Raw genomic sequence first — 17948 nt, 5'->3', positions numbered from 1 at the left:
GACAGACAGACAGACAGATAGATAGATGAGGGATGAGAGAGAAAGAGAGAAGTAGAAAGAGAGAAAGAGAGAGAGAGAGAGAGAGAGTTAGTCAGTGACATGGTGAAAAGCAAGGTTATGATCATTAGAGTATAAGACGAACAGCTTTGTTGTATTTCTTGATGCTCTTTCAGGTTTAACGATAAAGTAACAATGCAGGATGATGGATTTGTGGAATTGCTTTGAGCATAGGATGTGATGTCTTGTAACAGTCTGGGTTCCAGTGTGGTAAACACTATCTGTTGGCTGGTTTAATACCATCATTTGTTCTTCGAGAGCATTTTACAGAATTCACTCAGTTGTAAGCATTCATAACAGCTCTCTTGTTTGAGAGTAACATCTTTCTTTTCACTTGCCCATTTCAGAGGCATTGAAAGAATAAAGGGCCATGAGTGATTATCCTTTATTCCCAAATCTAAGCAGTTAAAATAAAATTGATCATATAGTAATTAATTCTATTGATGAACAAATCATAATGTTAAATGGTTTATATAACTTTGTTTATGATTTTATTATTCAGCCGTACATCACCTGTCTGCTCAAATAGAGGTAACTGTGTCCAAGGCTACTGTCATTGTAGTACCAAACCTGTAAGTATATTTATGTTGTTACATTTCAAACAGAGACTTTAGTTGTTGTTTAGTTCCAGGTCAGTGGAGGCGCAATGGCCCAGTGGTTAGGGCAGTGGATTCGCGGTCATAGGATCGCGGTTTCGATTCCCAGACTGGGCGTCGTGAGTGTTTATTGAGTGAAAACACCTAAGTTCCGCGAGGCTCTGGCAGGGGATGGTGACGAACCCTGCTGTACTCTTTCACCACAACTTTCTCTCACTCTTACTTCCTGTTTCTGTTGTGCCTGTAATTCATAGGGTCAGCCTTGTCACACTGTGTCACGCTGAATATCCCCGAGAACTACATTAAGGGTACATGTGTCTGTGGAATGCTCAGCCACTTGCACGTTAGTTTCACGAGCAGGCTGTTCCGTTGATCGGATCAACTGGAACCCTTGACGTCATAAGCGACAGAGTGCCAACAACAACAACAACAGTTCCAGGTCAGCCCGGACCAAGCAGACTTATGATCAAAGGCATTACGGTTAAGACTCCCATTTTATTTTCAGATATAGTATGTCTAGAAATTATTTATCAATCTGTCCATCCTTTTTAAAGATAGTAGGATATCATGTGGTATGAAGGAGATTTCCCTGCTAGTTCTAGTGGGTTCAGCAACTGTACAGAAGCTCTCCCAAGGCTCAGGTTTTAGTTACAATAGGCATACCATCATTCTTCGACTATTTTATTTTTATCCACTCATTTATAAAGTCTTCATAATTTCCATGAAGTCAATTTCTTTGATGTAATTATTAGCTTTGTGACTATCACCCATAATTCAGATAGTGAAAGCAATTATGCAAATTATTCATACAGAATTATTTTCTTTTTCATGAACCATACAATTACCAGTAAATCTATGACACTACATAAAAAACATCATGTGTTAGGGAATTTCATACAATTTAACTAGGAAACAAATTATCAAGACTGTATTGACTCAGAAAGATCAAACAAAATCAAAGATCATAATAATTCAGTTTTAGATTCAAAGTTTTAAACCCAGAAAATATTTCACAGCAATGCTAAATATATACTGAAATTTTTATACTGAATTAATATTAAGAAACCTTTAACCCTTTCATATTCAAACTGGCCATATCTGGCCTAAATATTCTATTAGTTTTATGTTCAAACTGGCCAGATCAGGCCTCTCACATCTACTCTGCAATGTCATTCCAAAAGTAAACAATCACATCAATGAAATCTCAAAGTTACAAGATAATGTATGATTAACTCAAAGCAATGTGAATAAACAAACATTACATTTGACAGAATAATCTGAATGCTAAAAGGTTGATTTTATAATAACATCTCTAGTTTTATAAAGTTTCCTTAGAAAAGTTCAATATCTTTACTTTCATTCTACCCTTTGATTAACATTCATCTTTCAATTAATGTGTTTGCTGGCCATATTGTGGTATGCTGCTATGGCTCATGGAAACACATAAAAGTTAAAGACTACTATTTTCCTAATATTTTGGTCTCTTGTGACACACTACGACTTCTGAGTTATCAATAAATAACACCTGCAAGAAATAGTAGCCAAGTTTTTCTCAAAAAATGGAAAAGACATATTTAATATCACAGTCTAAGAGACACCACAGCCAAAGAATAAAAATAATAATGAAAAAAACGAAATGATTATAATTAGAATGCTTTGATCATAAATCTCTTTAATTAGATTCTCACATGAAGACTGCAATAACAGCAACAACAAGAGTAACCATTTTAATTTGATTCTTTAGATGAACTTTTATTTGTAAATTCTAGCCTTTTCTTATTTTTCTAATTTTTTGATGATATTTGGTGATGAGCTTTCTTGTTATAGGTTTCCAAACAAATGCTTTATCAGATATCTGTTTCTTTTAATATTGTACAAAATATCAACATTTTAGAGAAAATTAAAATGGAAAATGTTGATATTTTTTCCTTTTCCAAAGAATTTTAAGCAGCTTAACCTTTTTGCTGCCATATTTCTGTTTAAGTGCACAGGCTTTGTTTTAGTTAATTTTGAAAATTACAAAGAATTTAGTAAAATAATTTGTTTGAACATAAATTATCATGAAATTTTGATGGAATTTTCATTTAGTTCACTTTAAAACAGAAGATTTGCATCATAGAATTAGGGGTAGTCTGAGGTGGATTGGTATCAAAAGAAATATCTTCAACCAGGTTTCAGTCATTCAGCAACTTCTTGTTCTCTAACATTCACCACCATTCTTGAACAGATATTAAAAGAATGTTTTTTTGTAAATGATATACATTATAATTTAGAAAATTTAGAAAAATTCAGACAAATTTAGAAAATCTAAAATTTTAAACGAATAGAGAATTAATTATCATAATTAGCATTATAGTACAATCATTGTAATGTATAATTATGAGATGACAAGCTGGCAAAAACATTAGTCATTGGACAAAATGCGAAGCAGCATTTCTTCTGGCTCTTTACATTTTGAGATCAAATTCCACTGAGGTTAATTTTACCTTTTGTCCTTCAGAGTCAATAAAGTACCGGTTGAGTACTGGGGCTGATATAATCAGCAAAACCCTCCACTCAAAATTGCTGGCCTTGTGCCAAAATTAGAAAGAATTATATAGTTGCATTACATACTATTCTTTTTCTCAAGTATTAACTATCATTCTTGAACAGATGATAAATTATATAATAAGTTATGATTTATAAAATTAAAAATTACAAACCAATAGAAAATTATAATTGTTATATTTAAATACAGAAAGTTAAAGATTCTGCAAGAATTCATTTTAATTAAAATGCCTATTTTATCACTTAAACTGAGAATTTCCTTAATCCAGCCCAAAAATTCTACCTGTTTTACGTTCAAACTGTCAAGATCTGGCTTTTCACATCTATGCTACATTGTCGTTCTAAAAATAGACAACCACATCATCGAAAACTCAAAGCTACAAAATAATGTATGATTAATTCAAAACAATGTGAATAAATAAATATTAAATTTGACAGAGTAATGCTTAAGGGTTAAGTACAATACTTTTTTCAAATACTCTGACCTTTAGTTTATTTTCAAACTGACTACTACTTTCAGTTACATTTTTGTATCTCTTACACTTTTTATATATGTTGCTCTTGTTGTTGTCACTGCTGCTACACTTGATGTTGTGTTTAGCCCCAAGTCAGTCATGACTGAATACAGTTATGATCAGAGGCATATCAACCATCACCATCCTACCTTTTTAACAGACAAAGTCAATAAGATTACCTGAACCACTACAAACTTCTTTGTTAGAGAGACTTAGATATTATTTCTAGAAGGTTGAGTAACTTCACAGAGCAGAGGTTCTTAACCTTTTTGCTCCATATACTTTCTTGGCAACTTTTTGAAACTATAATTTCTCTCTTCACTGTTTTGTTGAGTAATCTCAGTTTACAGCTCTACCATAATAGAATAAGGAGTGGCTGTGTGGTAAGTAGCTTGCTTACAAACCACATGGTTCCGGGTTCATTTCTACTGCATGGCACCTTGGGCAAGTGTCTTCTACTACAGCCTCGAGCCGACCAAAGCGTTGTGAGTGGATTTGGTAGACAGAAACTGAAAGAAGCCTGTCGTATATATGTATATATATACATATGTATTTGTGTGTATATGTTAGTGTCTGTGTTTGTCACCCCAGCATTGCTTGACAACTGATGCTGGTGTGTTTGCATCCCCATAACTTAGTGGTTTGGCAAAAGAGACTGATAGAATAAGTATTAGGCTTACAAAGAATAAGTCCTAGCGTCGATTTGCTCGATTAAAGGCGGTGTTCCAGCATGGCCGCAGTCAAATGACTGAAACAAGTAAAAGAGTAAAAGAGTAAAGACTGTAAAGCTAGAAGAAATTCTACTAATCTTTTGTCTATTGTACTAACAATTCTGCTATCTCTCCACATTATTAATATTATTATCATTATTATTATTATTATTATTACTATGAGCTTATTGTATAATTACTCAGGTGCATTACATAAACTCTCTAAATCCAAAGAGATAGAAAGAAAAAAACAAAAGAAACCTACTTCAAATTTTCTTCCTAACTTTGAATTTTTAAAAATTCTAATTGGGAAAAATATATGTACAAATCCAGAATCAGCAATTTATATTATAAGTAAGTGAAATTTCTTCTGGAGTTAAATTTGTCTTAGTTTCGGAGATCCCTAAGTAGAGACTTCCTTTGTTATTTTATGCCTTTGTTATTTTATATTACTAGTCGGTGTCATTTTCTTTAAGTCAGGATATATGATTTATTATCATTGAAGAAAATAATTGTATGTGTAGTTTGCAAAATCATTAACTGTTATTAATTTGTAATTTTTGCATTTGATTTTAGGGAACTAATCGTGCATACAGTGGCATGTATTGTGAGTGTGATGATTTCAGCTGTCCTACTTCAAATGGAAAGATTTGTGGAGGTATGTAGTGTTATATATATATGTATGTATGTGTGTGTGTGTGTATATATATATATATATGTGTGTGTGTATGTGTGTATGTATATATATATATATATATATATATATATATATATATATATTGAATATTTATATCTATATATATATATAGTTAATAATGATGAAAGGAAGAAAATGGAGAATTATGGATGTGTAAATAATTTATTTGTATGATATAATGAGGTTGAAAGATTTTTTTATAAAAACAATACAAATAAATTATAAATCTCTAAAAGAAATGGCTGATACCAAATACCTACATATATTATGATGAAAGTAAACAAAGTTTGCTTTTTTTTATTAAAGCATTGAGATGTATTGAAAGATATAGAAATAATTAATTCCCAAACACAGAATAATGCTAACAGAATAAAATATCCATATGTTTGAAGAAAAGTTTGCCAGCAGCCAGCCATGAGACTCAAACTCACATCCCTTTGGCTACCGGCCATAGTGCTAAACATTAAGCTAAACTGCCCTCTGACAAGTTTATATGCAATTTTTGAGCTTATAAATCTAGCTTTATAAGACGCTGATGGTAATTTCAAATTATGATGAAAGTAAACAAACAAAGTTTGCTTTTTTTTATTTTTTGAGAAGAGTTGAGATATATTGAAAGATACAAAAATAATTAATTCTAAAAAGTAGAATAAATCTGACAGAATAGCAAGAACAGGATAAAATATCCATATTTTGCAGAAAATTTGTTTACTTTCATCATAATTTGAATTTACCATCAACGTCTTATAAAGCTAGCTTTATAAGCTCATAAATGGCAGATTAAATTGTCAGTGGACAGTTTAGCTTAATGGTAAAGCACTATGACCAGTAATCACAGGAATGTGAGTTCGAGTCTCATGGCTGACTGCTGGCAAATTTTACTGCAAAAATATGGATATTTTATCCTGTTCCTGCTATTCTGTTAGCATTATTCAGTGTTTGAGAATTAATTATTTCTATATCTTAACTATATACATGTTTTGATTCATATCCCAAGGCGATTAGTAATTCTAAGCATTTGGGAAGGGTCATATGCTAAGAAATGATCATCATTTTCAACTATATGGGGCAGAATCTCGTCAGAGCTTTATGAGCTTATACTACAAAGGTTAACATATTTCTTGAAAGAATGCAGCTGAATTACTAATAAATGTTTTCTTTTATATTTTCATCAGAAATTATGGATTCTTATGATCTAAAACAGTGATCAAATCTCTTAACAAGAAGAGAAAATTACTTCTCTTTTATCTTTGACTTGTTTCAGTCATTAGACCACGGCCATGCTGGGGCATTGCCATGAAGAAATTTTAGTTGAATGAATCAACACCAAAACCTATTTTTTTTAAAGCCTGGTACTTATTCTATCAACCTCTTTTGTCAACATCACTTGTCAAACCATGGCGAAGGACAACCACAGACACAAATACACACACACAGAAACATACACACACATGCATGCGGGCACGCACACACACATGCACACACACAAAGTGCTTCTTCCAATTTCCATCTACCAAATCTGCTCACAAGGCTTTCGTCACTCCAAGGCTATAGTAGAAAACACTTGCCCAGTATGCTTCACAATGGGACTGAACCTGCAGCCGTGTTGTTAGGAAGCAACCTTCTTGCCACATAGCCAAACCTGATTCTGTAAGAAATATGAGAAATATTTAATGACTTACTCTTTACCATATTCATATATGGATATTGCATGCATATAAATCGCTAGAGCTTAACAGCTCATATTCTAATCACAACATGCTGGTCATGTTTATGATCAAGGCACTAAACTTTCAAATGGCTTGATTAAGTAGACCAGAACATACAATAGTTAACATTGAGGATACTGCAGTGAAATTTAACTATCTCTATTTAGTACTACTAAGTACTACTTAGTAGTACTTATAAGTACTGCTAAGTACTACTTAGTACTAGTTACTGGTGCATATTTATAATTAGACCAGGACTTGTTTTCGATAGTTAAGTGTCTTTTCTGGAGATATAGTAAAGTACTTGTGATGAGGTATGGGCTGTGTGCTTCTCAACCATATGGTTCTAAGTTCAGTCCCCCTGTGTGGCACCTTGAGCAAGTGCCTTCTATTATAGCCTTGGGCTGACCAAAGCCTTGTGAATAGATTTGGAAGACGGAAACTATATTTATGTGTGTGTCTTTGTGTCTATATTTATCCTTGCCACCTCCATCACCACTTGAAAACCAGTGTTGGCGTGTTTATGTCCCTGCAACTTTGCAGTTCGCCAAAAAACACAAAAACTTATAGGATAAGTACTAGGCTAAAAAAAAAGTTCTGGGGTCAATTAACATAACCATATACACACCCACACACTCCACAAACACACACACACACTTACACACACAAACTCATCCACATAGACATACTCAAACACGCACACACAGGGAGACAGAGGTAAACACACAAATACACACACACACAGTCAACAAGTATTGAAGTGGTTGCAAGAAGTGACGAAAATTTTAGGATAAACAAATAAATAAGTGAATGAGTGGAAATTGAACCTGTGAGTGTGTTAATTATTAAGGCATTGAAATAGAATGACTTTACCCAGACACAACAATATATGCTTCAACACACAGATTCACATAAAGAATCTTGCAAACAATATATATATATATATATATATATATTGGGTTGGCAACTAAGTTCCTGCCATTTTTTAGAATTTAAATTTTTTAAATGGTTTAATAAAAAATGACAACTAATTAATCCATAATGTATTCACCCTTGTTGTTTACAACTTCTTCCCAATGTTCAACAAGATTTGCAATACCTCATTGGTAGAAATCACCTGATTTCCACTCGAAAAATTGATCCAACTAAGCTCTCAATTCTGCATCAGTATTGAACGAAACTCCACACATAGCATTTGAAAGAGATCGGAAGAGGTGGAAATCCATTGGTGCCAAATCAGGAGAGTACGGCAGGTGTGGCAGCAGAAGAACTCCATGCTGACAATTAGGTCTTTTCTCTTGAATAGCCGTGTTGAGTCGTTCCATCTGTTGAACATAGAGTTCCGCATTGACTGTTTGGTTCTGTTCAAACAATTTGTAATGGATAATCCCTGTTGGTAGCTGAATTGGCAGATATACTAGACCAGGAGTGGGGAAACTTTTTAGTGTGGCAGGCAAACATTTCCCCAAAAAAAGGTCCATGGGCAGATGACGAGTTCTAACTCTTATATCTGTGTAAATCTTGCATAATTCAATATACATTAATAAAGATAAGTTTAACACATTAAATTAACATGTAACATCTTCATTAATGCCACCACTGAATTTAGGACGTTTATATTACTTATGAGGTATTCTATATTTTTCAGTGAGAGCGTAGTTGGGTCTCAGGGGGATGGTACAAGCCTAGCGATATGTGTTTTATAGTGAAAAGAAAATTTCTATTCAAATGGCAATTACGGGATGATTTTCTGTTCAAGTCTAACCATTTTAAGTCATAGTGGAAACACGACCTACATCACATAGAAGCATACAAGTATTGTATAAATTTTATGATTGAAAAATTGACTATATTTTGTACATATGAGTATGCCAGTCTGTGGGCGCAATAAAATGGGCTCACGGGTGCAACTGCACCTGCAGGCAAGGGTTCCCCCACCCCTGTACTAGACTAAAATAGCTTACAATATTGTTTCATTGAAGTCCTGGTTTCATCACTACTAGATCTAATTTTGACTTTCCTTATCCTGAATTCAAGAAAATAAGTACCAGTAATATATTGATTTCAAATTTTGGCATAGAGCCAGCAAGTTTAAGGGAATAGAATAGTTGATTACATTGACCCTAGTGCTCAACTGGTATTTATTTTATCGACTTCACAACAATAAAAGGTAAAGTCAACCTCAGCAGAATTTGTACTCAGAACGTAAGGATGGGTGAAATGCTGCTAAGTATTTTGCCTGCCAAGTTACCGATTCTGCCAGCTCACTGCCTTACAGTACCAGTAATATATTGGAATCAATTTTATAGAGTGTAATTTATCACTACAAATTGGTCTCACAAAATAAATCTGTGTTTATGATTGCTGTTTTGTCCCTCAACGTTCTCAAAGATTGCAATTATTCCAAAGTGGTGATTATTTATTCTAGGTAGAAGACAAGGAATCTGCCAATGTGGCAAGTGCAGATGCCATGCTAATTACAAAGGCAAAGCCTGTGAAAGAGATCTTCAGTCTCAAAACTGCAGCTCACCAAAAGGCGTAAGTTATTTTTTCTATTAACCTTTTCATTAGTACATTTCTAATAAAATACATAGCTTATATTTCTTAATCCCTTTATAAGTGATAAAAAATTTGGAAGTCTTTAGTAAAATAGATAACATTTTCTTAATTAACCAGCAGCTTGCAATGTATGGTTCCTACATCAAATTATGAGGGAACGTTTTGATTTAGATATAGGTACTTTAAAAAACAAAACTTTTGCAACATAGAACCAGAGATGGTCTCAAGCAGATTGGTATTGCAAAGCTTAAACTAGCTTTTCATGCTACTAATCATACTGCTAACCCTCACCTGTCTCCAAGCAAGATATTACCCCATGGCTAGACTTGTTTTTTTGTGGAAGACTAGAAATGAGCAATATCACCCATTTACAACTATCACATGATGTCAAGACAAAGGTATACACACACACACACACACACACACACACACATATATATACACTGGGCCTCTTTCAGTTTCCGTCATCCAAATTCACTCACAAGACTTTGGTTAACCTGGGGCTATAGAAGAAGATGCTTGCCAGCTAAAATGAATCCAAGACCACATGGTTGAAAATCAATAGATAGACGGACGGACGGACGGACAGATGGATAGATGGATGGATATACATATACACAAAAGCACACACACAAGCACACACAAGTACACACAAACACACACACACACACACACATACATACATTACAAAAATCCACAGCATATTTATTTGCCCACCATTAAAAATCAAAATAAAATATACCATAATTGTTTTTGATTTTTAAAGATATTTCATTTCGTTTTTGTATTTGGTTTGCAAGATTCTTATGTTCATACGCTATGTGGGTTACATAAGGACCATAAACCCTACATAAACCCTGTTATGGAGCCTCCAACCTGGCTAGTTTGCAGAGTGAATATCTCCAGCAATTACAGGCTATCCTACTTCTTCTCACAGGTGTTACGACTACTCATTGAAATGTCCCCGGATGTCTGTCTGAGTACAGAGGATCTCCTCAGTAGAATCAGTAGTTGCAACCACTCCAACAACCTCACAGGTTGTGTAGTGGGTAGTATGGATGTAGTTTCACTTTACCCATCTATAGACATAGATTTTGCTGTGAAAAAATGTATTGAGATTATTTGTGAGAGTGAGACAGAGTTCTGCAAAGTCAACACAAGGGAACTGAGCCTCCTCCTTAGTCTAAACTATGACTGTAACTACCTAGACAATCATGCCCATAGTAGATTCTGCCCCACCAGATCACTGAGGGGAAGACCACCCACTATTACCTCAGCAGTAAGGAAAAGCACCGCAGAGCACTGGAGTAGCTGGACCATACCCACTCAGGGCCCTAAGAACAACAATCAGGTGAAAAGAATAATTGCACATGCAACAGGGGCTAGCATAAGAACCACCTTGAAGAACCACATAGTAAAGTTTAACAGGAAACTATACATGCAGGTTCAAGGTGTAGCTTTTGGTGTCAGTGTGGCTGGAAGTGTGGCTGGTGGGACAGAAAGCTTAAACAATCCTTAGCTGAACAATCCACAACTAATTTGCTTTGCTGTAGGTATGTAGATGACATTTATATCCTAGTTAGGACAAACTCTAGTAACTGTAGAGTAGAAACCGAGAGGAGCATTATGGAGAGCATCAAGCACGTAGCTAACTCCATCCATCAAAGTATCAAGGTAACTGTAGATTACCTCACTAGACACCCTAACAATAAACTCCCTGTCCTTGATACTGAACTTTAGTTAAAGACTGTGAACAACAGAGTGCAGCTCCTCCACTCCTATTACATGAAGCCCATAGCTTCTAAATATGTTGTTCACAAGAACTCGGCTTTGTCATACAACATGAAATTCAACATACTGATAGCAGTCTTAGGATAATGAATAACATGTCCCCACCTATGTGAACCCTATGAAACAAGGAAACATGTACAAAACTTCATGCACCACATGCAATTCTCTGGATATGACCAGAAAGATAGGATTCAGGTATACAGGGAAACTAGAAAAAAGTGAGATAGCATTATATGTAACAAAACTAGTGGTACCTGCCCTAGATACAGAAGTAAAGACTGGAATAGGATACAGAGAGTTTGTGACAAAGCAAACAGGGTGAACACATGGTACAAGGCCAACAAATATCAAGGAATGATATTTGTAGAGGCCACAGACTATGGAGAACTAACCCGAAGATTTAGGAAAGCTCTGAAGGAGGCCAATCTCAACATTAAGATCGTTGAAAAGCCAAGGAGAGATTAAATAACATTTGAGACAATATAATGACAAAAAACAGTCCTCCATACTCAACCAACATGCCAAAGACCAACATGGAGGCACACTGAGTCAACTTGACATCCGCATTTTATCCAAGTACCTGAAGGACCCAACACTCTAACAAATACAGATGTATGTCCTCATAAATGAAGCAACCCCAGTACTAAATAGGAGATATACATAGAAGGTAGAGATACCCCAATACCCACAGTTTATACATACACAAGTAGATTTGTTAGTAGGTCGTTATGTAGACACACACACACACACACATATACATGTAAGTAGGTAAATGGATATGTAAGTAAACAGATAGATAGGTAGAAAGATGGGTACATAGGTAATACGGACACACACACACACACACATACACAAAAGAAGACTGAAACACATGACCATATAAACACACACACTTCACACTTACATACATACATACATACACACATACATACATACATACATACATACATACAAATATGCATGCTCATGCACACTGATGCACACACATGTGCACAAACAAACAAAAAGAATGCGACTCTGATAACTGACAGTCAATGACTATTGAAGAGGTTGCAAGAAGCAATGAAAATTTTAGAAAAAATAAATAAGTAAATGAGTGAATATCAAATTGGTGAATGTGTTAATTGATTAGGCATTAAAACAGAATGACTCTCTCCAGACACAATAAAAATATTTCATCTATTCAACTATTTATCTTGATATATATATATATATATATATATATATATATATATATATATATATATATATATATATATTGCTTTTAACTAATATATTTTATCTTTGACAGGTCTGCAGTAGACGTGGTAACTGCCAAAATAATCGCTGTATATGTCAACCTAATTATTTTGGCAAAAAATGTGAATTCCGTTTGGTAATTTCTTACTATTCCAGTAGTTGTACCTTGTTGCTTTTTCTCATATTTCAAATTAGCTTTTACTTTCAATAAATGTATGTAAATAGATATTTTACTTTTAATTTCATTTTGATAAACATGTTATTTGTTAATCTTTAATAAAGAACATAATTGCTGAGTGAATGAATGATTGACAACTCAGCAGAAAGTTTGTGAATGTGCATCTCGTGACATGTTTTAATGCTGCACGCTGAACATGAAACTAAGAAAGAATCTAAAACACCCATTCTCATTTATCAAATATAAAAATGAATAAGATCAGAGCAAAATTCATGAAGGCTTAAGGAAGTTACAGTACCGTTTTCTATCTCATACTCATATACTGGTCAACAGGATACATATGAGAGACAGTCTGTTTAAAACTGACTTCCACTTAGTGCCATAAAGCCTGGAGCTAAGAGCCAATATTTTACTGTTTTCTTTACCCTACAGCTTGTTAATATGTTTATACCAGTTTTTTATTTTATTTTGTGACAGCAATCAGAAAAAAATCTTACAGCTAGATGTATCGATGGGTAAATAATATTTTTTGCTTAGTTTATTTTTTTTTTCTTTTGTTGTTTCTATGTCTGCACTACATTACAGGACCATTTTAAGGTATGTGATCACCTTAAAATACATAATTATTTTACTCATGTATAGGCATGCAAACAGTAAATTATATATGCTAATTTATGATAAAGGAAGCTTTGCTTGCTAATCAGCTCAGAGTTGTCCCTCTGGTGTTGGTGTTTAAGAAAGCAAACAAGTTCAAAATGCATCCATCAATCTTAGAGAGTGCTCCAAGATGATTATGGTATTTTAACTCCTTTTTATTTTGAATGAGAATTTTTGTTTACGAAAAACTGCAGTGAAAAACCTTTACACATTCAAGTATCTCTCAAACATATTTGAACTGGTTTTAAGTTTGTATAAATATTTTAATCTCTGAGTTTAATTTCTGCAGTGGTCATCCTTTGATAAAATTAAGTATCAATCCAGGCAGTGGAAGCAGAATTGTTAGGGCAGCAAATAAGGAGCCTTATGATATCTGTTTCACCTTTTTGTTTTTAGTTCCTTGGTGGTAGACTTAATATGTCCTTGGCAAAGAATACTCTGCTGCAATCATTAAAGCCAAGCCTCCAATTTAACATAGCTTCTTCCCTTCCCCCTTGTAGCATGTGTGTGTGAGTTGGTGTGTGTGAAAGTGTGTGTGTGTGTGTGAGTGTCTGTGAGTGTGTGTGTGAGTGTGTGTGTGAGTGTGTGTGTGTGTGTGTGTGTGTGTGTGCGTGCGTGCGTGTGTTTTTATGCATGCCTTTCTGTTGACATCACACGATGGTTGTAAATGAGTGTCATCATCATACACGTGATGTTTGTTTCCTTCTGTGAAAAACATGTTTGGCCACAGGGAAATATTATCTTACTTGAAAACAAGCAAAGGTTGGTGACAGGAAAGGCATTTAGCTAAAGAAAAATCTACCTCAACAAATTCCATCAGACCCTTGCAATTATAGAAAACTGAACATTAAATTATGATAAGAAAGAGTGATGATAATTACCACCCTCATTAGTAGCAGATGTAGTGGCTTTCGTACTAGATACATTCCAGAAGTTTGCAGACTTTTTCAGGAAAGACATTATTTTCAAAGAAGAAAACTCATAAATCTCCTTCAAAGTAGGATTCTCTGACTTCAATTCACTTGTGGCAATCCAGTCACTTCATGAAGGCCCCTAAGGAAGTCCTCGAAAATGAAGGTGTCTACAATCCTTGCCACAGCCACCTTCATCTTGTCTTTCGACTTGGGGGACTACCAAAAGTCACAGGGAGCAAGGTCTGGACTGTAAGGAGGGTAAGGGACAGTTTTTGATGTCCTTCTCAGTCAAGCAGTTGGTTATCAGGATACTTGTTACTGAGTACCATAGGAACCAACTTTGTACAAATTTTGCACATGTTCAGATCTTCATTCATAATTTTGCCTACACTTGTTGCACCAGCTCGAAGTTGTATGCTTATTGACTTTATAGATACACGATGGTCTTCATCCATAAAATTGCAAATTTTCTCAACCCGCTCTGTTGTTCTGATACCTCTCTCCCTCCCACACCTCTCATTGCCTCTCATCTCCAATCTACAATCCTTGAACCTCCTGTGCCAGCAAAATAGCATTCTTTAATTTTTTGCCTAATTTAACACAAAGCTTATTGCATAGTGAGCTTTTAAACTTCCTAAATGCATTCTGCAAACTAATCAGCTATGACAAGCAGTGTTCTGTCTGTTACATCTGTCTCCTACAATCTGGAATAACAAAAGTTGAGAGGTCAGTTTATCAGATGTATTGTAATAATATACTAAAATTACAACAATCTAGGACAGTTATAACTGCCACTCCTAAAAAAAAAGTTTCAAGACTTCTGGAATGCATTTCATGCATCATTATACTAATAAAATGCACTTTCAGTTTTGATATATAATGTGATAGACCAGAATTGCTGCTGCTGTTGTAGTTGATGCCAATGTTTAAGCCCAAATCAGTTCTAATTAAGTAGCCCTGTGGCATGTAGGCAGTCAGTTGTGATTTAGTCCCAGGTCAACTCTGATTAGGTAGATTTATGATCAAAGTTAGTCAAGCCACAATCAACCTGTCTTTTTCTAGATCAGAAACTACATTATCAACTGTATCTTACCTATTTTTTTTCTTAGCTAGACCACTCATTGAAATATAGATTAAGGTTGTAATTTGATATCATTGTGATATCATTCATCAGCTCCAGAATGATGGAAGTCAAAGTCAACCCTAGAATGATTTGAACTTAGAATGTAATTGACCATAACTGAATATTACAAAGCATGATCTGTGATGGATCTAATATATCAATCTGAATATTAGTGTTGTTGATTATTTTCTTCTTTTTTTTTTGTATTGATCAAATGTGGTTTCTGTGAGAGCTTTGAACACATTTGCTCTCATTAACAAGCTCTCTATTATGTTTCTTTTTGTGTTGTAAATATTATAAAGGTATTATAACATGATTTCTAGAATGTTTGTCTTCTGTATTTATGTTGTTTATGATGTTGAGCATGATCGGTTGATGTATTGGACATTCTGGTGAGAAGAAAGTTCATGGATTTAGAATGTGCTACTTTTAATGTTTTTGTTTGGATCCAGGTTTGTAGGTTGGAGTAGGTGTGCTTGCTGTTATACCTGGGGAATGATGAGAGAATTTTACTTGAATATCATTTGCATGTGTGGCTGATGTTACTGTGTGTATGTTTTTTGGAAAGATGAGATAGACATAAGTTAAAAAATCTGGTGAAAAATGGATTCTGATGGAGCACCATTTAGGAACTTGGAGATTCTAGATATAGTCTACATAGAATTTGAAACCTCCAAAACAGCTTGTTAGTCAGTATTTTGTTTAAAAGTAGGTAGTAAAGAATGGAATCCAAATATTTAGTTGATATCAATGGTTGTTAGGATGGTGTTTTTAAAGCTTTTGTTTTGTGAGTGTTATTGAAGCAGTCATTTATCTTTCATCTTTTATAATCGAGTGTAACATTTGTAAGTAGTAAGGTACTTGAGTGTTGAGAGTAAGAGTCTGAATCCGAGTTGTGAGTTGGAAAGTGAATGTAGATGTCAAAGAACAAATTATTATTGTATCTTTTAAGGATATGCATAAGGGATGGGCTATGTACATTGATTTCAGATAAGTGCTTCTCAGGTTTATGGTAATTGTTAAAATTTTAAGTGATTTTCATACTCTGAAATCTGTGTTTTTGAATGGCCTTGAGACTTTTTACTACTCTTCCAGTGTCTAATGGAAAGTTAAAGCACATGATATAATATTCATATCATACATGTTGTATTTTCCCTATCTTGTACCAAGAAGTGAAATGGGAGATTGTTTTTGGTATAGTTATGATGGTGAAGTGATGCTTAGCAAGGAATTATTATAGTTAGTTTTGCGAGATTCATATTAAAGTTTTGAGCATGATGGAACAGTTGGTGAGGTTGATGGTAGTATGTATCTATATATTTATCACATGAATATGTTTCGTGTTGCTTGTTGCTAGCACTATTTCCATATAAGGTATTTGATTTACTTTGATCCTTCCATATGTGTCACATGAACATAGGGAACATTATCTGACTGTTGTTGTTGTTGTTGTACTGCTGCTGCAAACCCTAGCTTCCCTGCACACTGGAGGATGTGAAGATTATATTCCAAGATACTGAAACTCTTATTAACCATGTAGTGTCATCATTTTGTATTGTTGAATATGGTATCTGTTTAGATCTGAATGGTCAAATCTTTGTTAACAAACTCAGACTAATATCACTAATAGAATGGTACGTCTTTCAGATGATAGGTCCACTAGCATTTCAGATGATAGGTCCAATGCCATAAAATTCATGGCATTTTAATTTTTTTTAATCAACAGAGAAGGCATTCCCTATGACCTTTTATAGGCCTTCAAGACTTGTAGGAGAGAGAAAAGGAGGTATCCTCAAGCAGGTAACCTGCCCTTGAATGCTTGTAACAAAGTAGACTCCATTAAATGCACTGAAGATGTGAGGTGATGAGTTAAATATACCACCCACATAGGCCATGGTAGGATTTGAACCCAAATCTTAAAAGCTGAAACGTATAAGGTGTTGGACTCTCATACATAGCATAATGATACACTTTTATTAAATATGCTAATGTTTCACAACTATATATGTACAATATTGTTATTCTCTCATCACAATTTCAGTTAGTACAGTGAAGTATATGCTTAACTAAGGAAATCTAATAAAACTGGAACATACTCAGAGTTATCTTCTATATTTGCTGAAATTATCAAAACAATATCAGTATTTGTACTAATATTATATCATCTAAGTATTTCTAACTAGATATTTGTTATTCACCAAATTAAATACATTAACACTAGCCTAATGGTCAACTCAAAAGTCTTGTATTCAACTCAAAAGTCTTGTATTCAACTCCAATGCAGGCATTTCATTATATTGGGTCATCTCAGAAATAATGCAGTGTTTTATACTTCAAAATTAAGATAAACAAAATTCTTTTTTAATCTAAAATATACTCTCCTTCCTTTTCTACAATGCTTTTCCATCTATCTGTAGACTTGCAAGGCCCCTCTTTCAAAATTCACTTGTCCGTGATGAAAAATACTCCCCCAGTACTGTCCAGATCTCGTCTACAGAATTCATATTTTTTCTGTCCAAATGATTTTGAAGACTACAAGATAAATGATAAACAGAAGGGGCAATGTCTGGCGAATTTGGAGGGTGGGGTATCATTTCCCATTCAAACTGTTCCAGCCTTTGGAATGTCATCCTCGTTGTATGTGGCTGAGCATTAT

The 17948-nt window shown here is 34.3% G+C and overlaps 1 protein-coding gene across 1 annotated transcript in view; it reads left to right on the top strand.

Moving 5' to 3' along the window:
* LOC106884407 (uncharacterized) overlaps positions 1 to 17948 on the top strand; it is a 108006-nt gene that overhangs the window by 75345 nt on the left and 14713 nt on the right. The window contains exons 27-31 of the mRNA XM_089361707.1: positions 560 to 629; positions 5002 to 5083; positions 9260 to 9369; positions 12473 to 12556; positions 13076 to 13113. Coding sequence (XP_089217833.1) covers positions 560 to 629; positions 5002 to 5083; positions 9260 to 9369; positions 12473 to 12556; positions 13076 to 13113 — 384 coding nt within the window. The remainder of the gene's footprint in view (positions 1 to 559; positions 630 to 5001; positions 5084 to 9259; positions 9370 to 12472; positions 12557 to 13075; positions 13114 to 17948) is intronic.

Source organism: Octopus bimaculoides, chromosome 1 (assembly GCF_046866305.1).
Source record: "Octopus bimaculoides isolate indiv1 chromosome 1, ASM4686630v1, whole genome shotgun sequence".
NCBI classification, from domain to species: Eukaryota; Metazoa; Mollusca; class Cephalopoda; order Octopoda; family Octopodidae; genus Octopus; species Octopus bimaculoides.
This window is presented reverse-complemented; position numbering and strand designations above follow the sequence as displayed.